This window comes from Camponotus vicinus, unplaced genomic scaffold (assembly GCF_025532165.1).
Source record: "Camponotus vicinus isolate PSW18456_S1 unplaced genomic scaffold, iyCamVici1.0 SCAF_1, whole genome shotgun sequence".
NCBI lineage: Eukaryota > Metazoa > Arthropoda > Insecta > Hymenoptera > Formicidae > Camponotus > Camponotus vicinus.
The window spans coordinates 28,333,073-28,353,316 of NW_028141945.1; the positions used below are offsets into that span (position 1 = coordinate 28,333,073).

The 20,244-nt window shown below is 30.0% G+C and overlaps 1 protein-coding gene across 1 annotated transcript; it reads right to left on the reverse strand.

The window, feature by feature from the left end:
- Positions 1–11,336: 11,336 nt before the first annotated feature.
- Positions 11,337–19,290, reverse strand: LOC145967538 (uncharacterized). The gene is made up of 4 exons (XM_083092569.1): positions 19,127–19,290; positions 12,370–12,483; positions 11,749–11,917; positions 11,337–11,549 (listed from the first exon to the last, which is right to left on the reverse strand). Exons 1-4 carry the CDS (start codon positions 19,237–19,239, stop codon positions 11,337–11,339), a joined length of 609 nt encoding a protein of 202 aa, XP_082948695.1. The 5' UTR covers positions 19,240–19,290.
- Between the last annotated feature and the right edge of the window lie 954 nt (positions 19,291–20,244).

Below are 20,244 nucleotides of genomic sequence, written 5' to 3' on the forward strand. Positions count from 1 at the left end.
CCGAAGATCTATTGCAATTTTATCGAAAGTTTGCCCTTGTGATTTATTTATAGTCATAGCAAATGCTAGTTTCACTGGAAATTGTCTTCTTTTAAAAGTAAATGGGTACACATTTTCGCAATATAAAGTAATACGATTAAGAAAAACAATTTCTCCAATCTTATTACCTGTTAAAATTTCACAACGTAATAAGTTATTATCTAAATCTAAAACTAATAATCTAGTACCATTGCATAAACCTTCATTGATACTGAGATTTCTAATAAGCATAATAACAGTGTATTTTCTGCGTAATTCATGAGGTGGAAGACATGTTGGATTTAAAGAGTTAAGATATTCTATCGGAATTATTTCGTGTATATCTTCATTATTTCCAGTCGTTTCAAGAGTATCCACACTTGTATAAATTTTCTCTGTCATCTCATCTAACAGATTTATTACTTTTTCGTTTATTTCATCAACATCAACATTTCTTGCAGATAATATAACATAATTAGCCATAGTTTTATATTGTTTACGTATTATGATATCTCCGTATATGTCTTTAATCATATCCGAGTTTGCATTTGCTATACATTTTTCTGGAATGTGAACATTATCTGAATAATCATTTAAAGAACCATTACCTAAATTTAATAAAAATTGTGCAAATTCTTTTTCCTGTGGTAAAGTTCTCATATTTTGTGTCAATGAAAATATTTTAAATTGTTTCCATAGAATACTAAATTTTATTGATAAATTTATAATTTCACAACGTGTAGCTCTTTCTTTTACAGGTAATAGTTGTCTAAAATCTCCACCAAGAAGAACAATTTTACCACCAAAATATAAATCATTTTGCATTATATCACGTAATGTTCGATCCATTATTTCCAATACATAACGTGGTGCCATAGGAGCTTCGTCTATGATGAAAATATCCACAAGTTTCAATTTTTCAGCTTCCTTAGACTGAACTTTAATATTCGACGTAGAATCGGCAAAAAGAGGTACAGGTAACCCAAAAACTTTGTGTATTGTTTTTCCATTTGGAAGTAATGTCGCAGCAATACCGGTAAATGCCATTGTACTAACTATTTTTTCTCTACTTAGTAGATAATACAAGGTAGTATAAATGAAAGTTTTACCAGAACCACCTGGGCCATCGATATAAAAATACCTATCACTATTATTACTTGTTGTAGCTACTAAAATAGTATCAACAATTTCTTTTTGTTCTATGTTTAATTGTTCATATTGTTGCATACCTATCGATGTGTCCTCCACAATGTGTTCTTCGTCGTCTGTTTCTTGTTCTTCTGTTTCTTGTTCCATTTCAGGAAAATTAGCAATATTTGATCCTTCCTTTTGAAGCAAATTAATAATAGAATTATAAACTTTCTTTATTCCTGTTATAGATCCAAATCGTCTTATATAATCTTCCGACATATCTTTTTTAAACTCATCCCATAACTTTTTCGGATGAACTGGTTGACAATGAATCAAAATTCCTACGAATAAATTACGAAGTCGTCTTGGCATCATCCAAATTTTTGCTTCATTCATTGCACGATACCATTCTTCATCATCTTCTATGAGTCCTAATACTAAACATGCTGCGGTGAAAGTTTGATATATCTTATTATTAACTGTTCTTAACTCTTGAAAGCTCGTAGCTCCTTTAACATGTAGTAATAGTATACGTAAATGAAACAATTCTATCTGAGACGGGCTGACGGAATACATACGACCAATACAATTAAGGTATCTTTGACGTTTTTCCCAGCGATTAATAGTTTTGCTATTAATTGTAACTTTTTTAAATACATAATGAGATGGAATATCACTGTATAAATATTGTTTCGCTCCCTCATCTCGAGCATTTAATTCAAAATAATCTATCAACATTGTTACTCGTTCTATAGCAGATCTTATCGCATTATTATTAATATTATCATCGATTATAACATTATGTTCGTTTGGTAAATGAACCGGTAAACGAAATATAGCGTGACTTTTTTCTTGCAAAGGTTTACTTAAAATGCGCCAACACGCTTCTACAGGCCCAACATATCGAGCTTCGATAAAATCTTGAATTTCATCATGTATTATTGTTTTATCTACATTTTCTCCAATGATTATAGACGCAGCATCGTGACCCTTATAAATATATTTATACAAATATTTTACAGATTTTATACTCGAAACTATTTCAACATTAATATGACTATTAAATAAAAGTAAGAGTGTTGGATTATATGGAACAACATATCTATTATCAACAACATATTGTCTAGGCCTTTCGTACAGCAATCCATTATTTTTTCGACGATATTGTGGATAACCATCTTCATCCATAGTCGTCTCAGGTCGAAATGATTTTGGAAAATGTTTCGAACATTTATTGTCTATCAAACACCAATCTCCACATGGTCCATGAATCATATGTTTCATTACAATATTGTGTAAACTTTCATTTTCATTAGGATTAGGAATTTCTGCAGAAATAAATTTATCAACTATTTCAGAATTTGATATTTTATAATTTTGTTTTAATGTAATTAACAAATGTATATGTGGTAATCCACGTTTTTGAAATTCTATTACATAAACATATGCCAAAACTTCACCAAAAAATTTTTGTCTAACGATAACATCGATTAAATAATTTTTTTTTATGTTAAATACGCGAGCACATATATCTGGTCTATCTGCAGGTTGTTGATTCGGAAGTAAATTCTCTTTGATTTCGCGCCAATTTGGATTACAAGTCATAGTAATAAAGATATCTGGTTTTCCATATTTCCGAACAATAGCCATCGCATCTTGATAATGTTGCAACATATTACGCGGTGAACCCACAAATGTCGATGGAAGTATAATCATTTTTCCAATGTGAGCATCGCTATTATTGGCAGCGTTTGCTAAATAATCAATTAATCCTTGATAAGTTTCAGCACGTAATTGTTTTTGATTCTGTTTACAATAATTAATTCGATCTTTTTCAATTTTTATATAACTATCTACAAGCCATTGTTGAAATAATCGTCTTCCCATGACGAAAATATTAAAATTATTACGTATGGCTATTCGATGTTTTATATATGCAGCTCTACTTATTCGTTTATTACTATTTTTGCGTTGTAAATTATTATGCCAACCTTGATTACCATATGGATAGTATAATGGATAAATCCATGGTTCTACATTAGGATCCATCGTACTGACTTGTTGTAATGTTTTATTACTTTTATTATAAATTGTCACGTAAGTTTCTGGAAGTTCACCATCTGCTGTAGTAGAAAAAACAGCTGCAACTTCATTTACCCTTTGTACATTGTATCGACCACGATCAATACCTTTTTTTGTCAAAAATCCTAATTGTAATTCATATATACTGTTATTTTCAGTTATTTGCTGTTGCATTTAAATTTCTTCATGCATCATTCGATAAGATTTTGCGAAAATGTTATAGGTACGCATCATATTATCTATTGAATTTAAAATTTCTTCATCGAGATTCGAATTTCGATGTAATCGACACTCTGTTGCTTCATTATTATCCACGATAAAGAGTTGACCATAACTTGGCATTTCGTTAGTTACAGGATACAATGCGGTATTAATTTGATAATAGATTTGTCCTTGAATTTTAAAACAATATGGTCCAGGTCTTTGAGCACTAAAATCTGATATGTTCGCGTTAAACGACGCGAATGAAAATGCATTATTATATGCACGAATACGATTATAAAAATGTTTTGATTTTGGATGATTTTCAGTAAACAATTCATAAAGTTCACGCGGAGGTTGAGGTAAAGAATTTAACTCAACAGTCCCATGGCCACAACAATCATTAAACTACTTTTTCAGAATTGAAATGTTTCGCACCACAATGTTCGCAACATAAATTCATTTCTCCTATATAATGTTCTACAATATTTTCTAATTGAGTTATGTGATATGTATTAATGTCTATGTATCCTTTTTCTAAAGCTCGATTTTTTTCTTTCCATCTTACTTGTTTATTTTTAATTATGTTAACATTCATTAATTTTAATTTTGCTACTTTATTATCTATTATAATATTTTGTGATGGTACCTCATGTAAATTAATACAATTTTCGTACCTGTTGTTATCATCTAAGTTTATCAATTTATTTGATGTACCAGGTACAGGAGAAATAATATTACTATTTAAAGAAGTTCCCATACTTGAGTTATGATCATTTTTAATTATATCAATATCATCGTTAACATTAAATAATTTTATACCATCATTTATCGTATTAATTTCATTATTATTTTTTATTATAGAAACATTTTTATTTATTGATGTTTCAATCGTTTGAGATGCAATGTTAATTGTTTCACCTTCTGAATATACTATCTTTTTGAATGAAATGGTTGAAGCATGAGAATCTACTATAATGTTTTTTGAAAAATTTACAGAAGCTTGTGTTATATTTGAACAAATTTCACCAATATTTGATAAATATTGACAATCTTTTTTGGACATTATTCGCTTTATTTCCCGTCTCTCGGCCTGACGTTTTGCCTTTTTTTCTCGTTTATTACATTGATATTCTTCTTCTTCTTCAATCGATCGAACTATCTTTCTTCGAGGCATAATTATTGAAATAATAAACGTTAAAGCTAACTTTAATTCAATAATCCAAATTAAAGCCAATTATAATTAAACGATCTAAATTAAAACTAATTTTATTTCTGTAATAAAAAGATTTCTTTCAATTCAACAATAGAAAATTAGAGTTAATTATAATTTAAATTAAAATCAATTTTAATTTAAATCAAAGCCAATTTTAAATAAATAGTCTAAATCAAAACCAATTTTATTTCAAGTCAAAACTTATTTTAATCCAAATCAAAGTCAATTTTATTCCAAATATCCAAGCCAATTTCAATTCAAATCAAAACCAATTCCAACCCAAGTCAAAGCCAATTTCAATCCAAGTCAATGTCAATTTCAATCTAAGTCAAAGCCAATTTCAATCCAAGTCAAAGCCAATTTCAATCAAAGTTAAAGCCAATTTCAATTCAAATTAAATTTTAATTCAAGGTAAAGCAAATTTCAATATAAGTCAAGACAATTTTAATTCAAAACAAAATCCATATAAATTCAGGCTTCAAAATCAATTTCAATTCAACAATTTAAGTTAAAACTAATTATAATTAAATAGTTCAAGTTAAAGTCAATTTTAATTTGAATCAAATCTACTGTCAAATCTGATTAAAGTCAGTTTTATATCAAGTCAATTTCAATATAAGTCAAAACCAATTTCAATCAATTTTAACACTTAATTTTATTTCAATAATCTAAATCGAAATTAATTTTAATTTCAACAATTAAAAAATTGGAGGTGATTTATGATTTTAATTCAATAATTAAAAATTAAAATTAACTTTATTTTAATAATTCAAATCAAAATTAATTGTACTTTATAATAATCTTAATAAAAGCTACTTTATTCAACAATTAAAAATTTAAATCACTTTTACAAAAAAATTTTAATTAAAGTCAATATTTTATTTAATAATAAAACTTAAAAAATAAAATTAATTTCGATCAAACAATTTAAATTATGATTTAATGTAAAAATAAAAAAATATAGTTAATTTTAATTCAAAGTATTTAACAAAAATTAAACTAAACTAAAATTAACTTAATTTTAATAAAATTCAAATCAATAAAATAGAATATATTTACACGTATCATTAATAAAATAATATTAATAAAATAGTATATATTTACACGTATAACATGTAAATAATTAAATGTAACAACGAAACGTTATTTTTACAGAAAAAGGTTCGAAAAAAAATTATAATGTTTATTATGATATATATTTTTTTCTTAGTATTTTCTTTTTTTGTCTGTTATATATTTCCTCCTTTATTCCCTTCTCTTTTGCTTCTCCTGACAAAAAATCTTTCTCCCTCTATCTTCTTGTTTTTCTATCTCCTTTTCTCTATTTTTCTGTCGCTTTTAACCTCTTTTTCTTACTTCTTTTTAACTGTAAATAATCGTTAATTTATTTATTTTTTTAAATATTTTATATGGTAAATCAAAGTATGCGTACATACATATTTACACATACATTGCGTAAATGATTGTTTATGTAATGAATGTTATTCAAAGCAAGGTTAATTTCAATCTAAAAGTCCAAAACAAAATTACAATTTAATCCAAAAATTAAAAAATGTAGTTAATTTCAATTTATATAGTAATTTCACACACACAATTTATATATTTAATTTATTTAATTTCAATTTATGTAGTTTTATATTAAAAAATTAATTTTAATATAATAAATAATGTAAAATCAAAGAAAATTTTAATTTTTAACAAATTAAATCAAAATTTAAATTTAAATTAACAGAATAATATATATTGATACATATAACGTATAAATAATTAAGGCTCGATTCTACAACTTACTTTAACCAGAGGTTAACTCGTTATAAATAAATCCTGATAAGGTTTATCTTTCTTCCTCTGTCTTCTTTTCTTTTTATCTTTTTTTCTCTATTTTTCTATTATTTTTAGTCTCTTCTTTTTACTATTTCTTAACTGCAAATAATCATAAATGATTATTTATTTATCATATTTTATACGGTATAACAAAGTGGTACATATTTACACATACAATGCGTAAATGATTATTTATGTAACGAATTTAATTTAAAATAAAGTTAATTTTAATCTAAAAATCAAAATCAAAATTACAATTTATATTAAAATATTATATTATATTATGCACAAAATACTGTTAGCTGTATTACTTACACAAGGAAAAATTTAGGATTAATTATTGTAAACGACAATCGTTTAATTAGGCTTATTTACATTTGGTTTTAATGTGACCTTGAGTATGTTACAATAAATGTTGAAAATGTTCACCATTTTCCTAAATACAAGCAGTGACACGTTGACGCATCGATTCATGGACATGTTCAAAAATGCCTGACGTACAGCGGATTGTCTCGCCAATCAAAAACCAAATAAGCCTAATTAAACGATTGTCGTCTACAATAATTAATCCTAAATTTTTCCTTGTGTAAGTAATACAGCTAATAGTATTTTCAACATAACTCCTGAAATAAGCATTTCCGCACTTATGTCCGTATAACATTTTTTCATCCTTCAAGTGTGAGGAATATCTCCTTAAATTTTACATACCTTTTTCGAACACCCTGTATATGAACACACATACACATGTATGTATTATTTATGTGTGCATGTTTATGTATATCTTTTCTCTCTCTCTCCCTCTTTCTCTCTCTCTCTCCTCCCCTCCCCCTTTCTCTCTCTCTCCCCCTTTCTCTTTCTCTCCCTCTTTCTCTCTCTCTCCCTTTCTCTCTCGATCACATGCATATACATATTTATACACAAAAAAACACACACACATACACGCACGCGCGCACATACATACACACATGTAAATAAAATAATATTTAATATATATGAGCGTAAATACATACACACGTGTGTGTATATGTGTGCGTGTGTATTTAGATATATTTATATACTTATAATATTATTATTAATATTGTTATTGTATACTATTATTAATTTCATACACATACTTTTTTTGTTCATCCTTTATTGTTCCTCTTCTCCTTATTCTTCTCTATCTTCTTTACTTTTTCTCTCTCTCTTTCTCTTCTTCTTATTTTCTTTTGATTATCGAAATAAGAGACAAATATTCTTCTTAAACTTTGAAACGTTTCTGAAAAATTTCTATTCAGTTTTGTGCTATATGTGAGATATTACGTAATATAATATATATGTATATAATATATAATATATACTTTTTGTATTTATCTCTATTCCTCCTTTCTTTATCTTCTTTTTCTTCTTTAAATTTAATACTTCTTTTCTAAGTTTATTTTATTTATACAAACTGTCAAAATTGGAAACTGATTCAACAACGGCAAATAACATGAGTGAAGCAGGTCGCAGCGCATAAGCAAGGCAGCCAATCAGCATCGCGAAAAAGAAGTAATAATTCATTTTGAGACTTTCGAGTATCGACATAATATTTTTCCTTTTTGCTGACTGAAACATTAAATTTCTAATTGATTAAATTTTAATCTTCAATCTTCGATCTGAATTTTTAATGCGTAGTTTGATGCGGGCTTTATAGTATTTTTGAATAAAGTGCTTAATCAATCCTAGAGAGATTAATGACATCATTGATTGATTACAATTATTCTTCTGGAGAATAAATGGCTGTAATGGGTCAAGGGCGTCATTAATCACCTTCGAATCGATCAAACCTACTTTATTTGCAAAATTTAGACGAATTTGAAAAATTTAGACCAATGAATGATGTCCATTTCTAACAATGTAGATTAAATCTCCGTTTAATTTAATTTTTATTTCTTTCTAATAAGATAAAAAAGCAAGATAAACCAAGATTAAAATTAATCTACATTGGCAGAAATGAACATGACTGATATTGCGAATACAAAACCTAATAATTTTGTTGTAAAAATTTTTCTAACAACAAAATAGAAATAAAAGACTTTAATTAATTTCTTTATACGATATGCAAAAGTCTGTACTCCGGTCCTCTGTGTCGTATCAAATACATTTTTAAGTGTTATGATTAAACATATAAAAACATTGGCATAACATAAGGACAGAAGCACAAACTTTTGCATGAGACATAATGCACATAAGGGAATATACCAATCAAAATCCTTTATTTCTATACTGTTGTTAGAAATAAAGGTTATTGATTGATTGATATTCTTATGCGTTATATGCATAAAAATTATGCGTTATATATAAAAATCTGTACTCTAGTCTTAAAAAGGCAAAAGAAAGAAAGAGACAAATAATGCCGGCAATACGGAAGAAGCATGTAACATGGACATAAGAATATAGGGACGGAGCATTCTATGCGGGGAAGGTGATAATAGCGATAAGAGGGGTAGTACCATGACTTCGATTAATTCCGTGAATGCAACTCGGAAATATTCGGCTTTGCGTAGAAGTGATAAATGTGAAGTTGCACAAATAATTTATATTGATTGATTTGTTATAATGTTATTTAATAGAAGGAATTAATAGAAATAATCATTTTTTGGTTTTTAAAAGAAATCTTTATTACAATATAATATAATATAATATTATTATAGTATTTTGATTTTTTCGCTGATTTTTAAAAATATATCATCTGTCACACAAAGCGTACAAATATATGACAGATGACATTGACAGATATGAATATATGTATAAGTCAAATCTTTGCTGCGTTCCGATATTCATTGCCAATACTGAAAACCTATAGTATACGTGACGTAAACTATAGATTTTCAGTACTGGCAGTGAATATCGGAACACAGCTCTTATCGAAGATTATCGAACATTACCGAAGATTACCGAAGTCATGATAGTGATTCCCTTACGTCTATTATCACTACCCCCCTTGTCCTAGTTGGCAGTTTCGACTACGTCCATGTATTCCTAGGTCCATAATATGTAATACGTTCACATATTTATTAATTTTAGATACGTATATATTATATATATATATATATATATATATATATATATATGTACATTAATTTTAAATTTATATATACATTTCTTTTCTTTAGTAACATAAATAAATAATTTTTGTGGAAAGTCCATTCAGATTTTTGTAAGAGATTTTTAAAAAATATTCTTATAAAATAAATCGAAATAATTTTTGATTCATTAATTTTTTAAATGTTTATAATTAATAACTGTTTATAAACGTTTTCTACTTATTAATCTTATTTATTCATTTTAGTTATTATTTAGTTTTATTTTATTAAATTTGATATATAAAATGAAATAATCAGATAGCATCTTTAATTATATCTTACCTATGTAGAGTATTTTTAATTCAATAGTACTTTCTAGCAACTCAATCAATTGAAGAAAGAGAGAGATACAATAACTATTTTTTATTTATTTAGTACATCTTTATTTTTCTCAATATGAACATCATATAATATTTCAAAAAATTCACGAAACAAGAAATGAAATATTGCTTTTATTATAAAACATTGAAATATATTTTAAACATAATAATCTTATTGCATAAGAAAATTTAACTTCACAGATGATCTAAACATTCTTGTAAAGAATACGAGATCAATTATACATTTTGATGTATGATTTATTAAAAAAAATAACATAACTATCGTAGCACACAAAGAAATTGATTGTAAATATAAAGTCAGAGTGTGCTTGTTACTTTAAAAAAATTGATTGTAATTATAAAGCCAAATGAAGAGTGTGCTTGTTGCGACTTTCCTTATTTATTCTATAATGAGCAAATTTTAAATAAAAAATAATTTGAACAAATGTTAATAAACTTGAAATCAATAAACATTCGCAAACAATTCTCTAATTTGCAAGTATATATGTATATATATATATATATATATATATATATATATATATACATATATGTATATACTTATATATATATATACTTACTAAGTAATAAAATTCTCAGCGTCTTTCAATTCAAAACATAACCTTATGTACAAAAAATTTTTTTTGGTAACTCAGTTGTATTATCACTATATGTCCTTTTTGTGATTGGCTTTGTACCCTTTAAACACTGAGCGAAAGATATCGTTGATTTTTCGTCCGATACTTTTATGTCAGATATATTTTCTACCTCCAAATAGAAAACTTCATCTAAAAAGTCAATTTATAAATTAATGATAAAAATAAAAATAAAATAAAAAAATTAAGAATAATAAAATTATGATAAAATTATCTTACTTGCAACTTTCACATATCCCTTAATTTGAACATGCTCTCCCTTCTTATAATAATTTTCATGTTCGTAATTTGTAATTTGTACCTCCAATTTATAAGTCCCGTCTGTGATTGATCCATAACCATAACTCCGTAACCATAACTCTTTAAATTATTAGTAAATGTATTAAAGTTAGTTTTTATAAATCCATTTATAACTGAAAAATAATTTATTTTCACGTTAAATTTATTTCAATTAATAGTATATTTAATTAGAAATAAAATTCGACTATAATTTCTCACATCTAAATATTCGTACTTTATAATGTAGAAATCCTATTACAATTGAAAAATATTTTTATATTAAATTTATTTCAATTTTAATAATATAATTAAAAATAAAACTGGAGTATAATTTTTACCATATCTAGATATTCATACTTTATAATGTAGAAAAAGTTTTGGACTTCATGTAATTAATTATATACAATATATAATATTTTTATAATCATGTACAAATTAGATAATTATCTTGATATATAATATACATATAAATACAAGACTATTATTGACACTAAATGTCGTTTTAATACTTACGAATACATGTATCTAAATACTCTGGAATATTCGAAATATTAATCAATTTAGGTTTTACTGCATCAATCTTCGTTTTTAAATTAAAAATGCCAAGATTATTTATTATAGTATTCGAACGAATAATTAATTCGTATGGTAAAGTACCATGATTAAAATCCGCAACTTTTGGCTTTCTAGCTTTTGCTCCGTCAATATGAATTATCTATTAAGTGCAAGAGTGTTATTAAGACAAATTAGATTAGAAATAAAATTATTAAATATTAAGTAGTAATTTATAGTTATAGTTTTTAGTTGCTTTATTCTATTTTTATTTATTGATATGATAAGTTGTTTTTTGTTAAATTACTCTTATAATTATTGTTAATTATTATTGTTCTAAATATAAATTCGAAATTTATTACTCGGTTCGGCTGCAAATGATGTTTGATTCTTTCTATTTCTGTATTCCACGCCACAATTTGTATGCGATGTTTATTATTATTATTTAAAAGAAATTTTAATAATCTGTAATGTTGTGCTTTCCCAACTATTTTTGGTCCGTCGATTTCATCGATAAAACCGATTACTTCTCTGAAATATTCTTGATCAAAATTAATATTTCTTCTTATTTTTTAAGGCTTCTAAACTCGTTCCGATATCTTATGAGATTATGACGTCAGAGCTAGGAAATGACACACTAAGAATTCTTGTGTGTATCTCTCATAAATCTACATTTATATTATATTCATTTTATGGTTCCTTTTTTATTAACTTTCAAAGGAAAGGAATAATACTCGGAGTATTTTTGAAGTGATCTAAACTGTCATTTTATGTAAATATTCTATTTGAAAATGGCATGCAAAAATTCTCAGCGTATCATTTCTTGTCTTTGACGTCACGATCTCACAAGATGTCAAAAAGAGTCCTAAAGTTAAAACATTAAATAAGAGATTTAAAATATTAGAATTACTACACAAATAAATTTATTAACTTTTAATATAAATAACATTTATATTTTTAAAATAGAAAACATAAAAACTTACACAGTCGAATCTTCCAGTTGCACCATTTCCAACATTTCATTCGAGGAAAAATTAATAACTTCTATCTCATCTTTTTCATTTAAAATAGATATTTCTTGTTCATTATGTGTTAATCTGTACAAATTAATTACAAAAACTTTAATATATAAAAAATACAAATTTAATATAAATATTAGACAATTTAAATAGATGAAAATGAATAAAATAAGACAAATACACAAAGATTTAAAGATATTATTCTATGATGGTTAACCAATGTGTAATTTATTAATAAATGAAAGAACATTATTACTTAAAATTAAAATATATGAAATACAAGTAAAGAACAAATATAAATAGTGATTATAATATTATTTTTTACAATATTTACAAAACAATTTTAACAGAAAAGAAAATTTAGTCTTCATCATAATGTAAGAGTGTTAGATTTAGATCGCGGTTATCGGCACGATCACGTGATCAGGAGCTGAACGAGCCGGAGAGAGGGTTTTTGGTTTGACTCGCGGAAGCGGAATGAGAAAAGACTAGGAGTTGCAAGGGCAAAAGAAATATATTCTTGTAACAAATATACAGAGAGCGAACACAAATGCCGCGGAACCGAGGCCGTTAATATTAAGCACGAACGCCCGAAGATAACGTTGAAACGCGCAGCGGATTAATCACTGCCCGAGGGAAACGATCACGACGAAAAGGCGTTAACGAAACGCGCCGATACTGAAAACGGTCTCACCGCACAAAAGCTGTTACTCTGTTCGGCGCCGGTTTGCAACTGTTACTCTCGCCGGTCGTGATCGTCAACCTTGAAACGCGCGCAGCGCCGCAGCCAATCACAATGCGCGAACATAGCGCACTAGCGCCAAACGCTAGCGCCAAAACATGGCGACGGACATGCACTAGCGCCAAGACTTGGCGACGGACGCGCCATGACATGGCGACGGTCTTACAGTTCGACCATCCTGACGTTTCATTCGTCTCGAATGATTACGCATGAGAAAAATAATCTCTGAAAAATGAACTATAAATGACGCTGAAAAATAATCTTTAAACCAACAAATTTAAATAAATTAAAGAACGAAAAGAGCTTATATAAAAATAAGAAATACACCAAGAACGAAATAAGAACATTATCGCACGCAACTTAAAGCTCAGTCTTAAAAGAACAATATACAATTATTATCGCTCGAAATTAAATACTAGGACCTTAAAACTATAAATATTAACAAAATTTACATGAGAGACTCTTCTTGAGAGTTTTTAGATATCGGCTTGATCCATAATTTTATTCTGTCGGGAGATAAAATGGAGTTATAAGGTCTGGACGATAAATTAAAACCAGGTATGTCTTTAACGACATATCTGTTTTTGTTTAATACTTTAGCGATCATGTAAGGACCTTTATAACTAGGTTTAAGTTTTTTGTTTTCATCCGGTTTGACAGTCGTATCTTTAATTAAAACGTAATCGCCGGCATTATAAAGGGAAGGCTTTTTATGCCTTTCATCGTAATATTCTTTGTTATAATGCTTAACTTTATTAGTAGCTTCTAACGCTAACTGACGACAAGATTCCCTTTCTGCGATATGGTCGAGATCGGTTTTCGCAATGTTATTTAAAAACCTAGATAGAATAATATCCGAATGATCTCTCTGATCATATCCAAGAAGTAATTTGGAAGGGGAAGTCTTCAGAGAAGAGTGGTACGTGTTATTAATAACGTATTGTATAGAATTTAAATGATCATTCCAATTTAATTGATCATCCAATACCTTTTTTAAAGAGGATTTAAGAAATCTGTTAATTCTTTCAGCCAAACCATTGGCCCAAGCAGCAGCGACTGCAATAAGTTTATGTTGAATGTTTCTACCTTTTAAAAATTCGGAAAATTCTAGGGAAGTGAAAGCGGTCCCTCTGTCCGAAATTAAGGATATAGGATTACCAAAAATATTAAATAAATTAGTTAAATGTTTAATGACTTCTTTTGAACTTGTTGACCTTGTTGCGAAAAGCCAAGTGAATCGAGTAAAAGCGTCTACAACTAATAAAATATGTTTGAATCCGTCTGAAGAACAAGAAATGGGACCGAAATGATCAATATGTAAAGAAACAAAAGGAGAAGTTGGAGAATCAGTTATTTGCATCTCACCCTCGCGAGAATTAACAGCAGAATTTGCCATTAGACAAGTTAAACAATTGTCAATGTAATCACGCACTCTTTTCTGAAGAGAAGGAAACCAATAATTGGAAGAGATACCTTGAATAGTTTTTTCAAGCCCACAATGAGCTAATTCATCGTGATAAACGCGAATAACGTTGTTGACTAATGCGTCGGGCACGACGAAACGATGTTTGTTGTGATGTTTTCTGTAAACAAGACCATCGAGTAAAATAAATTTATCGTCGTCCTTAAATTCAAGGTTTTCAGCAATTTCTTTCAATCTATTGTCAAGTAACTGCCTATATTGCAGTTCGTTTTCAAGAGGCATTGCCTGAACAAAATTCACGGCTCTACTAAGAGCATCAACGTGAGACATTCGACGACCCTCACGATGAACGATATTAAATTTGTAATTCTGAATTTTCAAGGTCCAACGAGCAATTCTGGGATTTAAATTGGCCTTGTTAATAGCATGAACAAGAGCGTTACAGTCGGTAACAATAGTGAATTCTAAACCGTATAAATAAATGTGGAACCTTTCAATAGACCTAACAATCGCGAGCATTTCTAACTCGAAGCTATGATACCTTGATTCAGCATCATTAGTAGCTTGGCTATAGTAGGCTACAGGAGACCAAGTTTTATCGTCTTGTTTTTGAAGCAATATACCGGCAACGGCAACATTGCAAGCATCAGTATGTAATTCAGTAGGGAGCAGAGGATTGTATAATCTTAAAACCGGATAGGCTATTAAGTCATGTTTCAATTGATTAAAGGCCTTCAGACAATCTTCATTAAAGCAAAAAGTTACTGATTTCCGTAATAAATTATTTAAAGGTTTAGCTTTAATCGCATAATCTTTAATAAACTTCCTAAAATAATTAGTGAGGCCTAAAAACCTTTGAACTTCAATAATTTTACGGGGTTGGGGAAAATTTTGAATAGCATTAACGTGCCTTGAACTCAAAGTAATTCCTGAAATGGAAAGAATATAACCAAGGTACTCGATTGTCGTTTTCAGAAAACAACACTTCTTATAATTAAGCTGTAACTCGTAACGCTTAAGCAGCATAAGCACATTTTCAAGAGTATCTAAATGTTCTTCAATAGATGAAGACGGAATAAGGATGTCATCTATGTAGACTAAAACTTTATCCTCCCTAATAAGAGGTTGAAGGATTTGAACAATGCGTCTCTGAAACTCAGCAGGGGCTTCGCAAAAACCAAAGGGTAAACGGAGATATTCAAACTGCCCGTCAGGTGTTGCAAAAGCAAAATACTTAGTGAAATCCGGGTGAATCTTAATATGGTGAAAACCATCTTTTAAGTCAAGAAGAGTGAAAACAGCTTTACTGCTTAAACGTGCCAAGCAATCTTCAATAAGGGGGAAGGGATATTTTTGCTTGATAACACGACTATTTAACGGACGCAAATCGATACAAAGTCTGAGAGAACCGTTCTTTTTCCTGACTGGAACTACTCTTGAACAGTACGGCGAAGTACTATACTTAATAATATTTCTATTTAATAAATCATCTGTAATTTCTCTGATTTGAATCCGCTCGGACCAAGCGAATTTACGGGGAGCGTAAGCAAACGTTGAATTGTCTTTTAAATTAATTTTAACTAAATAGTCATCTTCGATAATAGGGACTGGAGTGTCCTCTACTTTTTGCAAAAGAGATAAAAGTTTTGCTTTGACCTGTGAATCAAAATCAATACTAATTTCAGAGAAGGAATCCGATACTTCGGTTTTAAAATCAATAATGTCAGCAGAAGCGACGTGAGATAAGAGATCCAACGTATCCTTACAATTCCCCTCTTCAGTAAAATCCATACCGTAAAAAAGTTTATTGACCCTCATACAATCACGACCTAATAAAATATGTGTTGGGGAAGAATTATGATTCAAAACATGAAAATCACAAGAAAGTAATGAATTAGGCAACACATCTAATCTTAAAAAGGATGAAACAAAACCGGGTGATTTGATAACACACTCATCAATGGTTTTATAGAGGTTAGAAGAAACTTTTAAAGGAGTGACTGAAGGGTCAAAAAACTTTTCGAAAACCGATCTACGAATAAAAGAAATAGGACTACCTGAGTCAACCGACGCAAATATTTTACAAGGAATTCCATTAAGTTCATTCACATTAAGAACTTGTTTGTCGCGAACAATAATCCGACGGTCTTGCGACACCGAAGCTACCGTTGAAGAGAGATTTTCCTCGGCCTCCTCAGCAGCTTCCTCCACAGCAGCAACCGTTGGGAAAGAGGGTTGAACCTTAGAAGACGCTTCTTTTTTCTTCAATTTGAAGCAGTCGGACTTGATATGCCCCTTATTATGGCAATAAGCGCAAAAGACTTCTTTCTTCTGAGAACTGGGGCTTCCTGAAGGCTCCTTGTTGTCGTTGGATTTGTCGTACTTGGATGAAGCAGCATCCTTAGATTTGATAATCTTCGTAGAGGTAGAGAATTTTTTGAGATGCGAAGCACACGTAGAGGTCATACGTTGCATTCTCTCCAAGAAGACATCCAGCGATTCAGTATCGATAGAGAAAGCGGCGGCTTGAATGGAAATATGAGTGATTCCATCAATAAGAGTGTGGATAGTGTCGAAATCCGAGTAATTCAGCTTCTGAGTTAAAGCCATTTTGTCCGTGGCATAATCCTGGAAGGACTCGGATAAATAATTCCATTTTCGAGCTTCTAATTTTTTGACAAGAACACTATGAGGGATTCTTGTTCTAAAACGGCTAGTAATTGATTCTTTGAAAGTTGGCCAAGATCTAGTGGACTCACCAGAGCCCAAGTCGAACCAACGACGAGCATTACCCGATAATCTGCTCGTAGCCGCTGTAAGCCTCACAGACGTAGCCAGGTTATGAAGGTCTGCTACGTTTTCGATTTTCTTCAGCCAAATATTTACATCATCCTCTTCAGATCCGGAGAATTGAGGAATTTGAGTAGAAAGAAATTTGACAGCATGTCCTGGAGGCAAAGAAGAAAATTCACTGGAGGGATGTATTCTTGAATCTGGAAGTACATCACCCTGAGAGGACCGTCTTGGGAGAGGATCAGTATGAGAGAGCCGTCCTGGATCCAAGTTAATGCTCATAAATGAAGAAAACATTTGCTGCAACATGCTCATCTGCTCATTCTGCTTAGAAATTTGTTGGACAAGGAGAGAGCAGAGTTGCGGTAAACAATCTGGAGAAGTTTCCTTACTAGAGCAGTCAGAAAGAGGAATTTTATCTGAGGTTTTAGGTATCGTACCTGAAGCAGATTTGGGAAAATCAGGCTCTCCATGAGCGTCCAAAAAGGTAGCTTGCGCTTCTTCAAGAGGACCGTGAATTTCAAGGTGCGAGAGCAGAGCATCGATGCAGCCTTCACGGCTTTTAGGAATATTCGAAATTCCATATCTGGATACTTCTTTTCTTAAATCCTGGTAAGACATTCCTTCGAGGTGGTTACGGAACATCTTGAAGAACTAAAAGAACTGGAAAAAAAAAATCTTGAACGGGGAACAAAGTACGTGCACTACAAATTCACCGAAACGAGTAAAGTCAAACTGTCTTTACGACGGCACTGATGAGAGCACACACTAGAAAAAGTTTAAACCGGGAAGAGACCAAAAAAAAAGTCGACCGGACGAACCCGAAGAACTTTCTTGACTCGACGAACCCGAAGAACTTTCTCGACTGATCGCGAACGATGCACCCGAACAAAAACACACCGAAAACAAAAGTGCACCAAAAAGTCAGCGTTCAATTAATAAATTCAATGTACTTTTGTTCACTACAAGCGGGACCAATATGGCGGAAAAACCACCCGAAATGGCCCGACATAGAACCAATATGGCGGCCTGGTCCTTTGTTCTCCACGCGAGGGACCAATATGGCGGGAAAGCCGCTTTTTATTTACAGCTTGTAAAGCGCAATAAAGCGCGGAGATCACCACACTTAGATGATCGGAAAAAGAAAAAACCGCACAAAACCACGAAAAACCAGTCACTATCCCACTTCTGAGGCTGTAAGAGTGTTAGATTTAGATCGCGGTTATCGGCACGATCACGTGATCAGGAGCTGAACGAGCCGGAGAGAGGGTTTTTGGTTTGACTCGCGGAAGCGGAATGAGAAAAGACTAGGAGTTGCAAGGGCAAAAGAAATATATTCTTGTAACAAATATACAGAGAGCGAACACAAATGCCGCGGAACCGAGGCCGTTAATATTAAGCACGAACGCCCGAAGATAACGTTGAAACGCGCAGCGGATTAATCACTGCCCGAGGGAAACGATCACGACGAAAAGGCGTTAACGAAACGCGCCGATACTGAAAACGGTCTCACCGCACAAAAGCTGTTACTCTGTTCGGCGCCGGTTTGCAACTGTTACTCTCGCCGGTCGTGATCGTCAACCTTGAAACGCGCGCAGCGCCGCAGCCAATCACAATGCGCGAACATAGCGCACTAGCGCCAAACGCTAGCGCCAAAACATGGCGACGGACATGCACTAGCGCCAAGACTTGGCGACGGACGCGCCATGACATGGCGACGGTCTTACAATAAAATATAAAAAAGAGAAGAAGGACAAACTCACTCAATTGAATGTTCTGTAGCAGAAATTGAACCTTGGAATTGAGTTTTATCTTTAACAACCTGAGTAGATTCATGACGAGTTGATGATGATCCATTTCCTGTCAATCGCGACATTTTTTTCGTAAAAATATATTCTCTTCATAAAACTCACTCTTGCACGTTTAATATTTTACGTTGTTATATACAGATATGTGTTTTGTTCTATAGTTACTATAGAAAATTAAACAAAAAATTGTAGACACATAAATTTGTTAATATAAGGTGTAACAAAAAAATACTGATGAGATACTCTAATACAAATATACACACATCTACATATATATATATATATATATATATATTATCTCTCTTTCGTTATCTTTCGTACAACTATAAAATTTTGTTTTGTTTGCAAAGAATAAAAAAAATATTTATAACACGCATATTTATATGTATTATAAATATAAATTAATTATAAAAACGAAAATTGAGTATGAATTAATAATATTATACTTCTTTTTTTGAAATCAAAGTAGAATTTGCAAATAATTACGATTTTTATCTTGATAACAATATAATGCAATGTTTCAGAGAAATCTTCAATGAATTACATTGATTTTCTTGCTAATGAGTTTTGCCGTGGCATTATGAATATTATCGATATTCAAATAAATTATAAAGGTCACGGGCTATTTGTACAAAATTTTTATATGAAAATAAAACTTTTTCTCTAAAAAAATTATTGAATTTTACGATTACAGATTATATATACAGATATACATATATGTGCATATATATATATATATATATATATATATATATATATATACATATGTACACATATATATACAGATTTCTTATTAAAAATCTCATCTTTGTAAATTATAATTATATATGTAAATTATATATGTAAATTGTAATTATGAAACCATTCTCGATACAACATTACAACATTCAATACAACATTCTCAATACAATTCAAAACAAAGTTAATTTCAAACTGAAAATCCAAATGAAATTATTTTTAATGCAATAAAAAAATTAAGTTAATTTTAATTTAATAATCTATAAAATTGATTTTAATATAATAATGTAAAATAAAAGCTAATATTAATTTTCAACAAACCGAATCTAATCTCT